This window comes from Rhincodon typus, chromosome 5 (genome assembly GCF_021869965.1).
Source record: "Rhincodon typus isolate 14 chromosome 5, sRhiTyp1.1, whole genome shotgun sequence".
NCBI classification, from domain to species: domain Eukaryota; kingdom Metazoa; phylum Chordata; class Chondrichthyes; order Orectolobiformes; family Rhincodontidae; genus Rhincodon; species Rhincodon typus.
The window spans coordinates 117,612,818-117,634,245 of record NC_063336.1 but is presented as its reverse complement, the minus strand read 5'-3'; the positions used below and the strand labels follow the sequence as shown (position 1 = coordinate 117,634,245).

The following is a 21,428-nucleotide window of genomic DNA, read 5'->3' as shown; positions in this document are numbered from 1 at the left end:
TCTCATTTCCAAGACCTGAGTGCAAATTTAATTTGTGGGGACGTGTTGCACTGTCAGATGTGCTAGTGTTCAAGGTGTTTAACTGAAATCTATCTACTTTCTCAGCGAAGTGTAAAAGATCCCATAGTACTATTTGGAAAAACAATGTGGGAGCTCCTGCCAATTTATCCAGTGCTTAAGAAAGATCACGTGAAGATTATTACATTGTTTTTGTCAGGGTTTGCTGTGCATAGTTTAGCTGGTATGTGGACCTTACTTTAGCGTGGTGACGACACATCAGAAATACTTATTTAGCTGTAATGCATTTTGGGATGTCCACTTTGGTTGGGCATTAAAGGTGGTCTGCCAATGCAAATATTTATTTCAAACTTGTTTAAAAATAAATCACAGTGCTTCTGCCCAGCACTGGTCAACCTAAATTGTCTCCAGTAGCAAATTAAACTGTTTGCTTCACAGTTCTGTGATGGGTTTATATTTCTAATATAACTACAGTGGAGATTCCCCAAGCATGTCTCATTAATTTTGTAAGGGAGGGCATCCAGCACTTCCCTTACTGAAAACTTGACACATTTTCCATATCATACTTTAATAAATGCTACCAAATATATGTCATTTCAGAAAGCAAAATTACTCTATTCCTCATTCAAAGATTGCACCAGAATTAATTGTCAAATTTGAATTGAATGTCAAATTTAATCATGTAGCATTTGTTCTTTCTTGGCTTTTTTTTATACTTGATCATAAGATGCTTCCCTAAATAATGTTAACTCTAAGGTTTTGGAGTAGATGTTAAATGTTAACTTAAAAAAGAATTTTTTTTTTGCACAGAATGGTTGTACATTTCTCGTAAAATTATTTAAGAAGCAGTGAAAATTTGGATGTTTAAGGCACTCTGCCAAGGGCATTGATTAACACCAGTGATTACTTTATTTTCTCCTTTCTCCTCTGTACCATGCTGGGACTAGAGTCCTGGCAAATCGCATAACTAATTGCTGTTACAGGGGTCAATTACGTGGGAAATTATGAGAAAAGATAAAGGGGAGAGGGCTCAGCAGAGTTTATTAAAGTTTTCGGAGCATGTAACAGGACAGAGAGAATGGAAAGGATCAGGAATCTAACTTCAGGGAGATTAGGGGACAGCTATCAGAAGGGGGGCAGTCAAAACAGGACTGAGGGTTTTGAACTTACAAGCATGCCGTATATGAAACAAGGTAAAGGAGCTTGTAGTGCAGATTGAAATTGGCAGGTGTGACGCTGTGTGTGTCACAGACATGGCTGTCAGGGGATCAGGGCTAGGAACTAAAAATCCAAGAATACCTGTCCTATTGAGAGGGCAAGCAGATAGGCACAGCAGGTGGGGTTGCCTTGTTAGTAAGAAATGAAATTAAATTGATATTAAGAAATGACGTAGAGTCGAAAGATGTGGAATCTGTGTGAGTAGAATTGAGGAACTGCAAAGGAGAAAAGACCCTGATGAGAGTTGTGTACAGTCCTCCTAGCAGCCATCGGGATTTGGTAAAGAAAATAAATTAGGAGATAGAGAGGCTTGTAAGAAAGGCACTATGACAATAATCAATATGCAGGTAGACTGGGAAAATCAGGCTGGTAGCAGATCCCAAGAAAAGGAATTTGGGGAAAATCTATGGGATGGATTTTTGGAGCAGCTTGTGGCGTAGCTCACTTGGGAACAGGCAATTCTGGATTTGATGATGTGTAATGAGACAGATTTAATTAGGGAGCTGAAGGTGAAGGGACTTTACAGGGTAGTGATGACAATGTGATAGAATTCACCCTGCAGTTTGAGAGAGAGAAGCTTGAATAGGATGTAACATTATTACAATTGAGTAAAGGTAAATACAAAGACATGAGGGAGGAGCTGGCCAGAGTTGATTGGAAGGGGAGCCTAGCAGGGAAGACAGTGAAACAGGGAAGACAGTGGAGCAGCAATGGCAGAGTTTCTGGGGTAAGCTCAGCAGAAATTCATCCCAAGGAAGAAGAGCCATACTATTGGGACGATGAGGCAACCGTGGCTGACAAGGGAAGTTAGGGACCGCATAATTGCAAAAGAAAAAGCATACAATGTGGTGAAGTAAGTGAGAGGCCAGAGGATTGGGAATCCTTTAAAAACCACAGAGGATAACTAAAGTAGTAATAACTAAAGTAGAAGATGAAATTGGAGAGTAAACTAGCTAGTAATATAAAAGAAGATTGCACGAATATTTTTCGATATCTAAATGGTAAGAGAGAGGCAAGAGTGAACATTAGATTGCTGGAAAATGAGGCTGGAGTAATGAGGAACAAAGAAATGGCAGAGGAACTGAACAGGTACTTTGTATTAGTTTTCACAGTGGAAGACACCAGAAGCATAGCAGAACTTCAAGAGATTCAGGGATCATGAGAAGGTGCTGGGGAATCTGAAAGGTCTGAAGGCAATAAATCACCTGGACCTGATGGACCACACCTCAGAGTTCTGAAGGAGATAGCTGAGAAGATTGTAGAGGCATTCGTGGTAATATTTCAAGAATCACTGGAGTCAGCGAGGGTCCCAAAGGACTGGAAAATGGCTAAAATAACACCCCAGTTTAAGAAGAAAGGGAGAATGAAGACTGAAAATTATTGTAAAAACCGAAAGAACTGCGGATGTTGTAAATCAGGAACAAAAACAAAGTTGCTAGAAAAGCTCAGCAGGTCTGGCAGCATCTGTGAAGGAAAAAACAGAGTTAACGTTTTGGGTCTGGTGACCCTTCCTCAGAACTGAAAATTATTGGCTGGCTAGCCTGACCTCAGTCATTGGTAAGCTTTTCGAGTCTATTATTAAGGATGAGATTGCAGAGTACTTACAGCCCTATATTGGTAAAATAGGGCTGAGTCAGCACTGCTCATCAAGGAAAGGTCATGCCTGACAAATCTGTTAGAATTGTTTGAGAAGGTAACAAGCAAGTTAGACAAAGAAGAGCCAGTGGATGTGATCCATTTGGGTTTCCAGAAGGTTTTTGACAAGGTGTCCTACAGGAGGCTGCTAAATAAAATAAAAGCCCATGGTATTAGGGAGAAGGTATTGGCATTGATAGAGGATTGGCTAACTGGCAGAAGGCAGAGAGTGGAGATAAAGGAGGCTTTATCCGGATGGCAGCCAGTGACTAAGTGGAGTTCCACAGGGGTCCATATTGGGGCCACAACTATTCACATTATACATTAAAGATTTGGACGAAGAAACTGAGGACATTGTTGCTACATTTACAGGTGACACAAAGAAAGGCTGGGTCGTGTTGAGGAAGCAGGGGGGCTGCACAAGGACTTGGACAGGTTGGAGAGTGAGCAAAGAAGTGGCCGATGAAATACCAATGTGGAAAAGTGTGAGGTTATACACTTTGGTAGGAAGAATAGAGGCACAGGCTATTTTCTAAATGGGGAGAGGCTTCAGAAATATGAAGCACAAAGGGACTTAGGAGTCCTAGTTCAGGATTCTCTTAAGAGTAACATGCAGGTTCAATTGGCAGATAAGAAGGCAAACACAATGTTAGCATTCATTTCAAGAGGACTAGAATGCAAGAGCAAAAATGTATTGCTGAGGCTATACAAGGTTCTTGTCAGACAGCATTTGGAATATTGTGAGCAGTTTTGGGCCCTGTATCTAAGGAAGGATGTGCTGGTGGTGGAGACGTCCACAGGAGGTTCACAAGAATGATCCTGGGGATGAAAAGCTTGTCTTATGAGGCAGGGTTGAGGACTCTGGGTGTGTACTCGATGGAGTTTAGAAGGTTTGGGGGTATCTGATTGAAACTTATGAATACTGAGAGGCCTGGATAGAGTGGATGTGGACGAGTTTTTTTCACTAGCAGGAGAGACCAGGGTGCAAGGGCACAACCTCAGAGTGAAGGGACAACCCATCAGAACTGAGATGAGGATGAATTTCTTCAGCCAGAGGGTGAGGAATCTGGGGAACTCATTGCCGCAGAAGGTTGTAGAGACCAAGTCATTCAGTGTATTTATGACAGAGATAGATAGTTTCTTGGTTGATAAAGGGATCAAAGCTTACAGGGAGAAGGCAGGAGAATGGGGTTGATCATGGTTTCAGAAATGTTAAAAATACACCTTAACTTGCAGAAATTGACCAGTCAATGTAATACACAAGGTGAGTATCCAGGTGGTCGTGTAAACAGGCTTTGATTGGACATGCCTATGTAATGGGAATTCTCTAGCTGATTTCCTGCTTCATTTTGTACAATTGGAAATTGTATTTCCAATTTTTGCAACTGAATTGCTGTAGCTCTGCTGTTATTTTGGTCTTAAGTGGGGATGGCTTTAAATATATGTTTGATTGGCAGCTGCATTTGAGTAGGCAAACACTGTCTTGTATTATGTGAATTATTTACCATTACTTCAGTTCTGAATCTTGTTTCTTGTAATATCTTGTGAAATTTTAATTCGAAATGGTTCTGGGACTGATGTCCTCCTGTTCAGTGGTTAGGTTTAAGCCATCAAGTTTAAGAGTAAGTCAAGCCAGTAAGCCATTCGGTTACACGAATCCTAGCCTTGATATTCAAGAGTAGATTTATGTTGTCCTTTCTTGAAAAGAAGCAGCTTTGTTGTTATCCATATTTTGTAAGGTCAAAAATCACACAACACCAAGTTATAGTCCAACAAGTTTATTTGAAGACACAAGCTTTCAGAGTCTTGCTTCTTCATGTGACACTTGAAGAAGGAGTGAGACTCCGAAAGCTTGCATGATTTCAAATGAACTTGTTGCACTATAACTTGGCGTTGTGTGATTTTTGACCTTGTCAAGGAAGCCCAACACCGGCACCTCCACATCATCTTCTGTAAGGAAGAGGATTTCTGAAAACGTACTGTTTGTCGGAGTCCCAGAAATAAGCTTTTCTGCCAGCTGACACATGGAAAGGGCCAAGTGCCTGTTTTAGGTGGTCATTTAGGATACTTGAAGATTGTTAACATGGTTAATATAGCATTGGGATGTTTCACAGGCACCCTTGAGTTGCAAGATATAGTTTTGTGAAGCTAGTCATGTTTTTCTCTATTTTCCATCCAGGGAATGTGCATGAGAAACCATTTTGTAGCCTACATTACGTAGTTTCTAACAGTTAATATATCTCCTATGGCATTGTGTGTTAGGTGATGGAACATTTTATAATAACCCAAACCTATAACAAGTCACCACATTCAGGTGGCACTAGAGTAAAGCCTTGCTGATTAAAATTAATTTCCAATCTCAAACTCAATTTTGCATTTGTTTCATATCCATTTTGCATCCATTTATCTGTAACTTGTCTACATATCCCTTTCTCCATTTTATTCCCTAATCAAAAAGATTCACTTTGGTATCAATCCTATTTTGGAATATTATCAACTTTTTCCTTCATGCCTTCCCTGTTTTATGAAATGTTCACTATTTGCATCAGGCCCGTGTTCATTGGAAAATAGCTGTTTTGTTGTAAATATTATAAAACATCAAGTCAGCAAAACAACCAGTAATTAAAAAAAACAAAATAAACAGAAGTGGGCCAATGTACCTTACATAGTAATTTTGGATCTATTTATTGAGCTGATGTGGGATTTGGATGAATATTTTGTTTTTAAAAAAACATGCTTTAATTTCAATGTATTTTAAGAAAAATCTGAAATGTATTCTACTTTCCTTTCCCACAATATGTTTGTTTTCTGTCACTTAACTAAATGTAATTTCATAGAATATTTTCAATAGTCACTGGTTTTGTACACAATTTGTAAAGGATCCAGCATGATTGAACACAAATGAAAATTGGACAGGAAAGATTTAAATCATGTGCAATTAAAAGATATTTGAGTAGTTCTGATTATTATTATAATAATTTTTGTACTTTTTCAACAGCTTTCTTTGGCAACGGGAACAGAGCAGATGCCTGCGTATAGACAGATATTTTCATTTTGTACTGAGGGCTGATACTACAATTGTACTATTTCTATGGTTTGTATTAAAAACCTTTATTATGTGTACTGTAGACCTACCTGAATTGAGTGTGCCTATTCACCTTTACACCTGTGTGTTTAAGTTGGTGGACAGACATTGTGTCAATGTGCTTTCAATGTAATGTTGTTCTCGTCAGGTAATAAACCAAGAGTTTATTTTGTGCAGCATCTTTGTTCAAAGTAAAACCTTTTCACTGTTAGTTTAAAAACACTTGCCCAATTCTTAATATTGATTTCCAAACCTTTCATTAGAAACTGGATTGCTTAAGGCAATGACTACACTTAGCAGCAGTTATGTCCCAGTGAAGAAGTAACGGAGCTGATTTTGCAGACCTTTGTGTCCTTGTGTCATGGCTGTACATCCCTGGATGGGTGTCAGAGCTAGAAAACAGAAGTGATTATCCTGATTGTGTGGTCTCTTCTTCTATATTTATTTCTATCTATATTTATGTCATATTTATGATGCTCTGGGGTTTCACAAAGTATTGAAAATAAAATTGATCTAATTTTGTTTTTGTTGTAGTGTTGCAGCATTAACAGAGTTTAGACTAAGCCAGAAAAACTAAAAATCTGCAGATGCTCGAAATCAGAAACAAAAACAGAAGTTGCAGGAAAAGCTCAGCAGGTCTGGCAGCATCTATGGAGTTAAAACAGAGTTAATGTTTCGGTTCTGCAGAAGAGTCACTGTTTCTCTGTCCAGAGATGCTGCCAGACCTGCAGAATTTTCCCAGCAATTTCTGGTTTTGTTAGGCTAAGCCAGAACAGAGAGATAAACATTGCATGTCATAAAACAGGGGAAGGTAGGAAGGAAAGAGACAGACCGATGGTAATATGCTGAAATAGGATAGCTTAAAAAAATGTTTTTTTGAATAGGGAATAAATTTTACCAAATGATATATAGACAAATTAGAGATGCAAAGTGAGATAGAAAACAAAAGAAACAGGAGTAGGAGTCAGCCACACAGCCTGTGCTTCATATTTCAGTCAAATCATGGCTGCGCTTTCCCATCAAATCCATTTTCCCATGTTAGCCCCTTCCCCTTGATTCTCTTGGTAGCCAAAGCTCAGGCAATCTCAGATTGGATTATGCCCTTTGAGCATCCTGCATGTGAGAGGGGGCTTTAATTATTCACAAATAAACAGGGAAAAGGTAAAGAACGTAATAAAGGGGAGGAGGGGTTCTATAATCTGTCCAGGACCTGCTTTCTTTGTCAATATATTTTTAGTTTAGAGGGCAAAGAGACAGTGTTAGCTTTAGTTCTAAGAAATGAGTCAAGAAAGTCAGCAGTGAAGCAAGATTAATATCTTCAAAAAGATGACTATAGCATAATTAATTTAAAATAAATTAAATTGTAAAAGAGAGCAGTGTAAAACATCATTTGACTGGAGAAAGCCAACTTTAATTAGATTAAACAGAAACTAACCAGTGCTAGCTAGATAAATTGGCAATAAAAGTTGGCAGTTAAAACCATGAATAAAAATCAGGGAATATTCAGTCAGAGGATGACTAGAAGAATCTGTTTGAATATGTCTACAAAAGAAGAAAAGATTGTGTAACAACTGAAACAAATAAATGAAACTCTTTAAGAAAAAACCAATTCACATATGTCAGGCTAAAAAGAAAATCGAATGCAAGAAAGAAAAGGATTTATGAAGCTTGTAAAGAGGTGATCAGTGAGAAATTGACAGTCAACATTAAAAACTTAGTAAATTGAGTTTTTAACACACAGGAATAGTTTTAAAAATGATTCAGTATAATGAAGGATATCTTACATTCCTGAATGTGTTGCGTCAGTACTCTGAACAGGATGTGGAAATGGAAATGAAAGAGTGGAGATGGGGAAATTTGATAGGATGAGCAAAGATAAAGAAGTAGATTTGTAAAAAACTGAAACAATAATGCAGAGATTCTGATCTATATGTGAGTACAGTTTAAGCGATATTATTCACTCTTAATTCCTCTGGGAAACTTGGGGCTGGCAATAAATACTGTCATGCTGGTGTTGCCCAAACTACACACATTCCTAATTAAATTCTACACCAGGTATAAGAAAGAGGTTTGAACTTGGGTTATAGGAATTGCAATATCAAAACTTGCAGATGACATGAAAATGGAAAGCAGAGTTAACATAGAAATGGATTGTGAATAATCCTGGAAAGCATGGGCATGTTAGTATTTTGGACAGATATCGAATGAAATTTTATAAGGAGCTACGCAAGGTGATGCATTCTAGGAGAAAAATGAGAGAACATTTCCATTACATAATAAAACCAAATGGGAAAGTGGGAGCTGTGGTGGATTTATAGATTGGGGTTCAGGTACAGAGGCCTTTGAAAATAGGAGGTCATTGTATAAAACATTTGAGATCCTAAGTTTTATTAATTGAAGTACTGAATAAAAAATAGCTAATGTTAAATCCATACAAATTATTGGTTAAGCTGCATTTGGAATATAGTGTTTAACTTTGGTTCTGTTTTTCAGGAAGCACGATAAACTGATGGAGAAGATGTGAAAGAGGATCCACTAAGATGGAACTAAAGATAAGAAATGGAGTATTTTCTTGAAGACAAAGAGTTTTAAGAGAAGATCTGATATAAGTATACAATAATATTCCAGGTGGAAATCCAAGTCATAAAGATTTGTAGAAAACGATGATGAAAAGAGAATCCATAGCAGCTTTTAAAAGAAATTAGATAAATATGTGAAAAATAAAGCATTTAAAAATATAGAGAGAGGGTAAAACAATTAAACTGAATGCATAGCTCCTACAGAGAAGTAACACTGGCTTGATGGGCTGAATGGCCACCTCAGCTGACATTTTATGCCTCTAGAAGGTTGAATCCATGCTTGGAAGCTTGAATAGTTTGCTGTATCACACTTGGCACAAATAATGAACATAGTTTAACAAGCAAAGCAGTGCTAATGATTATACTGGAGTTGCTGCAAATTGACTTCTCACAACTAATGTATCATCGTTGTTGGAAATGCCGTTTACAAATTTTCAAAATTGTTCTCTCTTAAAAGATTATCACATTTTTAAACAAATGTTTAATATAGCACATTGTGGTTTCCAAGATTTTTGACATGATTTCTCAGTTGATCTTTCATAGCAGCCAAAATTAATAACAATGTCAGAAATGGCAAAGTATCTAACAATGCCTCAAAATACACATTTAGAGATTACATGAAGTTGTAACACAATCACAGCAGTGTTACAGTGGTGCACATAGCATAAGCACTAAACTTTTTAAACTTTGGGACATATTTGAGACCATAAGCTTTATCATGAATAGATTTTGTTGGGACTATTGGCATATAACAGTTTATTTATTCCTATACTAAACACAGGTTTTCAGTTTTTTCCACTTTTTTTCATTAAGCTCTCTGTTCTGAAGTCTTCTTGCAGCTTCACACTGTGTGCTCCATTGCTTGGATATCAATTGGTACAATCCTGGATTAGCACTACAGATTTGTATCTGAACTCTATGCTGTTGTAAATTGAAATTTTGTGGACTCTATAGTCAGGGTATCTTGTGATACACAGTATAGCTTCATGATCATTTGTTCAGTTAAGGAAATACCATTAAATGCACATTTCACCATTTTAATTGTTTGTGACTGCCCAAAAGTGATATCTACCTGACTAAAAGATATAAAACTATACCCACACAGCTTTATTGGTCTCAGTTAGTTCCATTACCAGAACAAGAGTTTATCAATATTATACTTGTATTATATCAAGCTATTCTGTAGCTGTTCCATCTTGTGCAGTGTGCCTTGCCCTCTGAGTTTTGCAGTTTACTAATCCAGTCTCAGTATTTGAAGCTCTGCCTGCAAAACAGCAACTCCAGCCTAAAATAAGCTTCTGTACCAGCACTGTTTTGACATAATAAAGCATTTCACTGAAAATGCTCCTATTAAGCAGTCTTTCTACTGCATTATATCAATTTAATAAAATGTCACACAAGTGCCTTCTGGAAAAGTCAGAAATCATAAATGTTCCAGCACTAAAACAGCCTATTTGGCAACAAGTTCTGCTGATAGAAACTGACTGATTAAACTATTTCATTATTTTGTAGGAATTAATTACCTGTGTAATATTTGTTTCCTAGAAAAACCGATCCTTGATTACTTTACACCACTTTTGAGTATTTGACTTGTTTCTACTTTAGAATTCACTACTGATATGGTTGCTGTTAGTTTTAAAATATGCATTTGACAAATTTCTGAAATTTAAGCATTTTCTTTTTTTAAATCAAGAAATGGAACACGTAATATATAAACACTACTTGACGGAAATCCATAAAGCTATCTTCTGAGACCAACTCTTGTACAAAATTATCTTCTGTATTATTTTGTGAATCTAGGGTAACATGATTGTGGAAATGGTTATAATGAAATGTCTCTGTAATGTATGTGGAGGTATTGTAATCTGAGTTAAAAACATTTTAGATATTTGTATGATGCAGTCATTTAGGCATGGTATCTTTATCTTTCATCAATAGGCCAAGCAATGCAAACTTCAGTTGTGCAAATGACACTTACTCAGAGTTCATTCTCTGCATCAAATGTTTAATAACTACTGACATCACCAGTTGTGGTAATAACAATATTGATCGAAAGAAACATTAGTCTTTGTACTGGTTTGAGTTCCTCCATAATTATTTATAGTGTAAATTTGTGTGCAACTTAGATCAAGACCTGGCTAAAACTGAAAGATATCTGATTAATTCTCAGCTTCATTTCCTCATCTGCGTCTTTTGAATACTAATTATTTGATTCACTTAATATATTTGCACAATTGAAAATTTTGAGATACATTTTTGCTTTTGTAATACTTGAATTTTTATAATGGAATCTTTCTCTCTGTACAAAATTTGGCAGGAAATGTAGGTAACTGATTTTATATACTTTTTTCTTTCTAAGAATGTGTTTGTGTCTTTCTGGCAAAATTTTAATATTTTTCATAATAGTTCAAAATAAGCCTAGTTTTATTTTACTTTGGAAAATGAGTACTGACAAACTGAAATCAAACCCCTATTATGAATGAGCTTGGATCTTTCCTCTCTCCCTTGTACTGGAATGCAATTTATGCCCTTCTTTTCTTACAAACTCAATGTGTAATTTATGTGTAGCTTAAAATTACAACTCATAAAGTTCTTAATAACTATTTTTGTCTGGATGAGGATACAACCAAATGAACTCTACATCTTTTCTATGTAATCTGCTGTCACACAGAATTCCTATGTTTAGAAACAAGATGCTTAAGGTTTTCATGGTGTTTAAGAGACGTCCTGTCAAAGATTGCATTTTCCACGGTGACTTACATCTACAAATAATGCTTTACTATTAAAACCTACCACGAGTTTGCAATTTCCATGTTAAGTACAACTATAAAAGTTGGTTTTGAGTTCCTTTTGAGAACTGCATTCATTTTTTTCATTGTCTAGGTTTCTAACTGGATAAAAGAATAGAGTAGGGGAAGTTTCAAAAGCTTATCCAGCTGCACTATAAGTATCATGAGTCATGGTAATTATAGGTGTACTTGCAAATGGGTACTTAGATTCCATAAACTATTATTTCATATCTCAACGTACATAAATATGAAAAATTTCCATGGACAAGCACTTCTTTGATATACTCATCAGTGATATAAGATTTGCTGAAAGTGATATCTTATTTAATGGATTGCTTTTCTTCCATGAACTAAATATTGTACATACTTACAAAAAATAACTACTATTGCAAAAATACTAAATGTTATAATTCACATGTTTTAAGAATGTAACAAAGTTTGAGAATTGAGATTTTTAAATGTAAAATAATGGAAACATCTGGTTTGGGAGACTGTTAAATAGACTTAAAGTGATTGCAATTCAAAGAGTAACTCGTGTTTAAGTAACAAGCCAGCGTTAGAGAAGAAATAAAGAATAAGTGGTCCTATCTTCAGCACGGTGCCAGGACTGGGAGGATTGCAGACTTTTTTGTTCTTTCACAGTATTCTGATCCCAACTGGGGTCAAACAAAAACAGAAATTGTTGAAGAAACTCAGGAAGTCTGGTAGCAACTGTGGAGAGAAAGCAGAGTTAACGTTTCAAGAACAGTGACCTTTCTTCAGAACTAGAACAAATATCACTGGACTTGAAACATTAACCCATTTTTCTTTCCACAGGTGCAGCTAGACCTGCTGAATTTCTGCAGCAAGTTCTGTTTCTGTTTGGTTAGATCTCTGGCATCTGAGATTTTTTGTTTTCTTTTAGTACTACTGGAGAAGAAAGATATCTGGCTTGATTGATTTTTTTGATTAGTCAGTTAATGTGGCGGATAGTTGCTCAGACATATTCACGCAAGGCTGCAGATTTTCTTTAACAACAAAGCAGAAGTTTATTACACAAAAGAAGAAATGAACAAAGTGCTACATATGATAGATTGAAGAATCTTAAACACACAGCGAAACAAAGTTGCAACCTGTTTCTCAATGCTATCGACTGAAAATCAGAGAAATTGCACCCTGGTCTGAATTCCTTCATTTTCTATTTAACTGACTCCTTACAATCCCTTTACCATGATAACAATCCAGGATACCCCTTTTGCAGCATCTCTGTTTCTTTCACTTCTCTTGGTTGCTCCACTGCCTTCAATGAGGTCAATAGTTTCAAACCAGCCAGCTCATTTCCCAAACTAAAGTCAATTCCTTCAATAAAGACTTGTTTCTCTACTCCAACTACAACTCCTTCATTCAATTAGTCACCCTTTAATCCAACTCTACATATAGTACTTGTTTGAAACCTCCATTTATGCCTCCGATTAATATTTTCTCCTTCATTAACCCCTCTAGAAGACACACATTATCTTGAGCCGGCATTGGTGACTGACTTGCTGCATTGTCTCGCAATATCTTTGTTGGCTTAACTTCTTATTTAACGCATAAGGAAGTATCTCCTTTTGAAATGATATATTCAGAACCTGCAGTGGTCTGATTCTATTCGCCAATAATTGAGAATTTTCTTTGACTGTTCTGAGTCATCACCCCCTTCTTCGTACATGTTCTCTTACTACAGCCTCAGTTTTAACACCTATTTCCTTTCCTCATGCCCTCTTTTCTGAGGACTCATGGAATGTTCTGAGAAGGCGTGCCTCCTTTCACATTGTGCATGTGGAGAGTTCTGTGCTTTGGGAAAACCCAGTGAAAATGAGCTCAATAAATATGAATGAATAGGACAGAATTCTGTCACCGGTAGAGTTGGCAGAGTACATTTTGTACATACGCACTGAGTGTGCTTTTGGGTATCAGCAAACATTCTCTTCCTACTCTGCAATTGGTCTCCAATTTAGTTGTGCTATATCCAGACTTGTTAAAGTGTGTCATTTTTGTTATATCACTTTTTTTTATTACTTCAGCGAGCTTCTATTTGTTCCTGATGACGTAAATCTTCCATCTGAGCAGATTTTCTACTCCTCACATTTCCTTGAGGATTCCCATATGATCACCTCCCCACTGTGACATATCATAGATATCTGTTATAACCACACCTTACATATGAGTATAGAAAAATGAAGCAGGATTTGGCCATTTGCCTGCTCAAGCTTGCTATACCATTCAGTGAGATCATGGCTGACCTTCAAATCCACATTTCTCCCTATTCCTGGTAACATTTTGACCGCTTTGCTTAACAAGAATCTATCCATCTCTGCCTTAAAAATACTCAAGGACTCCATTTCCATCACCTTTTGCAGGACATGAGTTCCAAAGACACTCAGTCCTCTGAGAGAAAAGAAAATTGCTACATTTCTATTTTAATTGGGCTACCCCTAATTTTTAAGCAGTGACGCTTAGTTCTTCATTACCTTTTAAAAGGAAGTATCATCTCCGTATCTACCCTGTTAAGATCCCTCTGGATTTTATTTGTTTCAATCAAGTCATTTCCTACTGTTCTAAACATCAGCGAACACAAGCCTTGCCTGTCCAATCTCTCCTCATTTGACAACCTGCTCATTTTAGGTGTTGGTCTGGTAAATCTTTCCTAATAAGGTGAACAATGCTGTTCACACAAGCCCTGACATAGTCTCACCCGTGCCCCACATAACTAAAGCATAACCTCCCTACTTTTGTGTTCAATTTCCCTTGTAATAAATTACAATACCGGTACCCTTCCTAATTACTTCTTGCATCTCTAATACTTGAAGTTGATAAATAAGTTTTAAGGTCTGCGTGAATGCTATTTCAGAGTTTTCCATAAATCATGCATTCTCTTGCATTCTCAAAGGTTTTCCTCTAAATTCAATTACTAAAACCACTGATCCCATCAGCATTTATTTTTCTCTTGTCAATTCTACAAGTGTTTGATTAGGTTTCTTTCTCGTCTTAAATTATAATTGATAAGCTTCGGGGACAAGCTCATAAACATTAAGTATTACTTTTTCAACAGTTCCACAGTTTGCAGTTTGGTGTCAGGAAGTGAGGGAACCCTCATAATCTTGTGAAGTCGAGGAAAACTCCTGGGTGAGAATAAAAATACAACAGAGACTGTTCTGTTGAGATTTTCCAAAAATTTTGTTTAAAGTGTGTTGTGGCATAATTCTGTCAGTTAATAACTGGAAGTTTGAGTTTATTTTTAAAAGTCTAGGTTTCCCTTGCAATTATACACGATTTGATATAAATTAGTTTGCACAGTGCTTTTAGTATTTGATATGGACACTTTCAGGGATTCTATGATATTATTTAGATATAGCTACTTATCATGGTTGTACCTGTGATTTACAATGACAAGCAAATTGAATACATCGATATGCGTTTGAATTGGCATAAGTGACAAAATAAGGAGCTGGAAATTAGAGTCGATGACTTTTTGGGCTAGCACAGACACAATGGGGAAAAAGGTGGCCTCTTTCTGCTTTGTAAGTTTCTGTTAGTTTGGCTGTTTAATAAGCCTTAAATATTGTAAGAATTTAATCCCTAATAATGTACCTTGTAAAAATATACTATATTCCAGATAACCAAAAACAAATGATCAAAACATCCTGACTGAAATATTCAATGGCAACAGCAAATTACCTTGAAGGGACATAGTTGCACTTTGTAATGTACATTGAAGATATCCATCTATTCTCTCTACAATTTAGATCTGATCGTACTTAGTCCTGTGCTATTTCACCTAGTTAGGTTTCAGTTTTCTCCTTAATATACCTAAACATGATAAGCCATCTGATACAGTTCTGTAAAAATAAGTGGGCACAATAAAATGTATTAAATTTAAAGCAGATATATCCTTTTTGATTGACATTTAGAAAACAACTACTTGCTGCATAAACAGTCCAGTAAAGATGAATGATTCTAAAGCTGTTGGGATTTATGTCTGTCAAAAATCCTAATTTACCAATGCACAGAGATGATTTGTAAAGCTGAAAGCTAATGAAGCATGACAAATGATTTACAGGGTCTTGCTGAGGAATTTATTCTTCCAGGAAGAAAAGGTCAGTGATGCTTTGTACAGATTGTTTTTGCAACATCTAGAAAGTGATGTATGTGAGTCTAAATTCACTTACACTCAAAGCTGCAGCACCTTAAAGCATTGTGCGTGTTACATAAAAATCCTTGATTTTTAATCTGGAACCAGGCATATGTCCATTTCTGTCCATCTGAGTTTTGTAGCTGAAGTTGGTGTTACAGTTTGAGTCAGACTAAAACCAGATATAAACTCAAGTTAACTTCCAAAATATTGAAATGATAGTAAAGCATAAACCACTTTTTCAAAAGATGCTTTCAAATCTCACAGTTCAACTGAACAGTAAATGACCAACACCACACGAAACATTTCATTACCATTTCAATTACCTTGCCACAATGTATGTTGAATATGAAATTTAGCTATGCTAGAGCTGCTTGTGAATTCAAACATCATACTGTGAATTCTGAATCAAATATACATAATAACAGATACTCTGAAAGGGAATGAAGATGCTTGACCATAAGACCAAAGAATATAGGCTCAACTGTATCTCAGATCTTCCCTTTCACTCTAAATCTCTCTCTCCCCTCTTTGACAGTGTGACACCCCACATTTCTACCTTCCTTTAGTTCTGAGAAGAGTTATAGAAACATAGAGTTATACAGCATGGAAACAGACCCTTCGGTCCAACTAGTCCATACCAACCATGTTCCCAAAGCAAACTAGTCTTACTTGCCTGCATTTGGCCCTTATCCTTCCAAACCTCTCCTAATCATATATCTATCCAAATGTCTTTTAAATGTTGTAACTCTACCGACATCTATCACTTCCTCTGGCAGTTCATTTAACACACATGCCTCTCTGTTTTTTTTAAAAAAAGTTGCCTATGCTTTTTTTTAAACAACTTTCTCCTCTCACCTTAAAAATATGCCCCTTAGTTTTGAACTCCCCCACCCTAGGGAAAAGACCCTTGCTATTCACCCTAGCGATGCCTCTCATGATTTCACATATTCAATTTAACTTTGTTTCTCTCTCAAAATCCCCTGCCAGACCTGCTGACTATTTCCAGCATTTTCAGTTTTTATACAGATATATCTTGAACAGATAACTAATGTAAGTAGTCTGAATTTCTCTACTAGCATAGTCTACAGTATGTTATTTTGGGCTTACTTTATTCCAAAATTAGTGAAATATATGCTTTGGACTAGTTTGTCTAATTGAAATGTAGAGTCAAGTTTAAAAAAAATCCTCCTTCAAATGAGTAAAGTCAAAGGATTGAAGAGTTTGTCAATTTTTAGAGAACAAATTTACTTCAGTTTTTAAAATCTGTAATAACTAAAAGTTTCAGTAATTTTTCAGTGCAAATAAATCAAGATGGTTTGGTATTTTCTTTGGACTTTTGAAAATTGTTTTAAAACAGCAAATAATTGAAAGAGCAGCTGTGTGGTTGAAAAATAAGCAGTATGGCTACCAGGAATATTTTTATCCTCTATTATATGCTGAGAGTGTAAAACTCATATATTTCACCTGATCATTTTGAGATATAAAGCGAACTAGGTTTCTGAGAAATGAGGAGCAGCTATTTCAATCCAAAATAATAAAACTGTTGGAAATACATTTTGTGTGCAAAAAATTCTTAGAATTTTTAAAATGAAAATGTTGTAAATTTGTACTTTTTTCATTTTTCAATAAAAATCCCTTGACATTGTATCTGCTACTCACTTCATAACCTCTGAGGCTGTTGATTAACCCATACTGACCAACTTTCATTTTCCCTTGAATGCTTCGTCGTTTTCTGTAAATGCTTAATTTCTACTTTTCATTTGATAGAAATATATAACGTGAAAGTTTCCGATTGAATTATATTCAAGCAAAACATTCATGGAGACAGCTACCATGACACTTTCCTACCCTTTTTGCTCCAAACAAAGCCACAAAAATATTTTACTAAAAAAAAGCCAAAGTGTGACCTGAACAAGGTCTTTAAAATAATTACTTGCTTTGGTAGAGTGGATGCAGAGGGCATGTTTCCTCTTCTTGGGGCAGCACAAAACAAGAAGTCATGAATATGAGATAATCACTGAAATTTAATAGGAGTTTCACATAGAAAACTTCTTTACCCTATGATTGGTAAGAATGTGAAAAGCAGCTCCAGGCATCTTCAGGATTGCAACCTCTTAACTCTTAAGAGTGCTTCGGGGATCAGTGCTGGGGCCCCATTTACTTACAATACACATGAATGACTTGAATGAGAAAAATGAATGTACTGTCACCATGTTCTACTATTGCTTGATCATATCCCAGATTTTCCCTTTCTAGATACCTCTTCTCCTTTTTGATAGTGCGATACTCCACATTTCTACTTTCCTTCAGTTCTGAGAAGATCCATTCAATTTGAAATTTTTCAGTCCTCCGGCCCCAAGAGCCTCGAGGTGAAACCTGGTGCAGGTCTGGAGTCAAGGCCCGGTACAGGTCTGGAGTCAAGGCCCAGTGTGGACTGGAGGCTAGGTGCTGCCGTGGATGGGGTTAGAAGGACTGTTGTTCTGAACTTTTTATTTCTCTATTTTATAATTTATTCCCACAATCCGCAATGCTGGACTTTTTATTTATTTATTTTTGTAATTTTTATTCCCCAAGAACTTGTACTGAAGATCTGTACCTTGTACCCAAGATAGCACCATAAGTGGCACCTTGTAAACTTTTCACTGTTCTCATTTGAGTATGTGACAATAAAGCGAATTCAATTTTACTCTCCAGTCTTTGGCAGACCTCCTGAGCATTTTCAGTTTTTGTGAAGAAGGGGTCACTGGAACCAAAAAGTTAACTCTCATTTCTCTCACAAATCTTGCCAGACCTGATGAGATTTTCCAGCAATTTCTGTTTCAGGTTTTATTTTGGATTTCCAGCATATGCAATATTTTGCTTTCTTTTCAGTTGCGAAACGTTTCTGCCAATGTGTCTGTGTTCAAATATGGTTCAAATTATTTGTAATACCATAAACCGTAAGTAAAGACAAAACTGTAGAAGTTGGAAATCCCAGAGTGCTGGAAAGATTTAGTGTCAGTTAACATTTATTGTGTAGATTCCAGACAGGCAGTGCAATTAAAAAAGTTACATGCCATCGCCGTAATGTGATATTCTGGGATAAAAACACCCTTCTTGCCTTCAGTTGCTGTCAAGGTGCAATGGAGTAGGTGTAGTGTGTTCAGTGAACATGTCATGTACAGTAACAGGAGCAAACACACCCCAGATGATGTGCGAGTCTGTGATATTACAGCAATGAAAATATTGTCAACAAACTTCCTTCTCAATAAGAACCCAGTCTTTGTGCTGTTGTTACGTGAGCTAACAGATAGAATTAGAATTAGAATTAGAATTAGAATTAGATTTAGATTTCATTGTCACGTGTACTCAAGTATAGGAGTACAGGAGTACAGTGAAAAGTGTACAAAGTCACCATTTGGACCATAGCATAGTGTGAGACCCAAAAAAGCACGTCAGGTTCAGTATTAGATAGCACTTGTAATAAGCTAATATTCGAAGTATCAGAGAGGCTTTTGGAATTCTGGTGGAAAATCCATAGCTGTATTGATTTATGTGTTTTGTTCCATGGCCCTAACTGAATGAAAATTTAAGTATTTTTGCTTGAAGTGAAGGGGTCAGTCTGTTTTGGGTTCCTGTGGCCGTTGGGTCATTGATGACAAATTTGTAGTAATTGCGTATCGGTATTCTCTCTTAGAGGCGACAGAGTGGGTGGAATGGGAATTTTACAGATACTGTCTGACTCTTGTAGGTGCCCTGGAAACAGAAGCATAGCCCAGTGCTGCTCCTATCCTGCAGGCGGCGGTGTGAGGTGCTGCTCCTGGTATTTATGGAAGCAACAAAAACAAAAATTGCTGGAAAAGCTCAGGAGATCTGGCAGCATCTGTGGAGAGAAATCAGAGTTAATGTTTTGGGTCTGGTGACCCTTCCTCAGAACTCAGGAACAGTTCTGAGGAAGGGTACTGAAAACAACAAATGTTGGAACTCACAGTGGGTCAGACAGCATCCATGGAGAGAGAGCAAGCTAACGTTTTGAGTCTAGATGACTCTTCATCAGGAGCTGCGGAAGAGTGACTGGACCTGAAAGGGTCACCTGATGAAGGGGCGATGCTGTGAAAGCTTGCGATTTTAAATAAACCTGTTGGGACTATAACCTATTGTGTGACTTCTGACTTTATTCTGCGGGTCGTGGTATTTATGGGCGTTCCCAAAGATGAGTTGCTGCTGCTGTCCTGTAGGTGGCAGCATTTATGGAGGTTCCCAAGAGTTTGGGGGAATGAGGTGCTGCTTGGGTCTTATAGGAAACAACAAATGCTGGAGATCACAGCGGGTCAGGCAGCATCCATGGAGAGAGAGAGAGCAAGCTAATGTTTCGAGTCCAGATGACTGTTCATCAGAGCTGACATGAAGGGGACAGCGTTTATGCTATAGTTGTGGAGGGAGGTGGTGAATTGTAGAGTAATTGGGGGAGAAAGGATGTTGATAGTGCAGATTAAGTGATCAGAATGTGAGAATGGCAGACCAACGGTGTGTCTAACTGCCAAACTGTAACAGACAGTCCCCCTGGGGTCGGGGAGGTGAGTGAGGACATGTTAGAGAATGTAACAGGTAACTGGAAGGAATGGGAGTTGGTTCACAATCTGAAGGTGTTGAACTCCATATTTAAGTCCAGAAGGCTGTAAAGTACCTAGTTTGAGCCTGAAATGATGTTCTTCCAGTTTGCACTGTGATTCACTGGAGCACTGCAGCATACTGAGGACGGACAAGTGAGCATGCGAGCAGGATGCTGTGTTAAAATGACTGAATACGGGTCATGCTTGCACACAGACCGGAGGTGTTCTGCAAAGCGGTCACCCAATCTGCGTTTGGTTTCTCCAATTAGAGTAGGCCACATTGGGTGCAGTGAATACAATACACAAGATTGGAGGAGGTACAGGTGAAATGCTGCTTCACCTGGAAAGGCTGTCTAGGACCTTGGATGGTGAGCAGGGAGGAGGTGAAGGGACAGGTGTTGCACCTTCTGCGGTTACATGGGAAGGTGCCGTGGGGATGGTGTTTGTGGTCGATGAATGGACAAGGGGGTCCTGGATAGGCCGATCCCTGCAAAATGCAGACGGGGGAGTGAGGGGAAAATGTTTGGTGGTGGTGTTCTGCTGGAGTTGTCTGAAACGTTGTAATTGTATCCACATCCACCACTTCCTCAGGAAGTTCATTCCACATGCAATTCATCCAGTGTGAAAAATTTGCCCCTCATGTCTTTTTTTAAACCTTTCTCCTCTTACCTCAAAAATGTGCCCCCTAGTCTTGAAATCCTCAATCTGTGGAAAAAAAAACTGTACCATTAATTCTCATTATTTTATAAATTTCTATCAGGTCACCTCTCAACCTCCTACACTCCGGTGAAAAAAGTCCCAGCCTATCCAGCCTTTCTTTTTATCTCAAACCTTCCATAGCCAACAACATTCTGGTAAATCTCTTCAGAACCCTCTTCAGCTTAATAGTATCCTTCCTATAACTGGGCAACCAGAATTAGACACACTATTCTAGAAGAGGCCTCATCAATGTCCTGTAGAACCTCAACATGACTTTTCAATTCCTATACTCAAAAGGATTGAGCAATAAAGGCAAGTGTGCCAAACATCTTTTTAACTACACTGTCTATACGTGACACAAACTTCAAATAGTTATGTATCTGCATCCCTCTTTTACAACACTACCCAAGGGCCTACAAATAATTGTATAAACCTTACCCTTGTTTGTTGTACCAAAACGCAATACCTCGCATTTATCCAGATTGAACTCCATCTGCCATTTTTCAGTCCATTGACCCATTGATCAAGATCCCTTTGTAATCTTAGAAAACCTTCTTCACTGTCTACTGTGCCACCAATTTTGGTATCATCTGCAAACTTAGTAACCATGCCATCTGTATTCTCACTCAAATCATTTATATAAATGACAAACAAAAG

General features: G+C 37.3%; 1 protein-coding gene across 3 annotated transcripts in view; it reads left to right on the top strand.

The window, feature by feature from the left end:
- Window positions 1-12,048, top strand: part of agbl5 (AGBL carboxypeptidase 5) — a 116,117-nt gene extending 104,069 nt beyond the window's left edge. For all 3 annotated transcript variants that reach the window (XM_048596854.1, XM_020512682.2, XM_048596853.1), the window contains 2 exons: window positions 5,870-5,965; window positions 8,450-12,048. In XM_048596854.1, the coding sequence (XP_048452811.1) occupies window positions 5,870-5,941 (72 nt within the window). In that variant the 3' untranslated portion in view covers window positions 5,942-5,965; window positions 8,450-12,048. The remainder of the gene's footprint in view (window positions 1-5,869; window positions 5,966-8,449) is intronic.
- The last annotated feature ends 9,380 nt before the right edge of the window (window positions 12,049-21,428 follow it).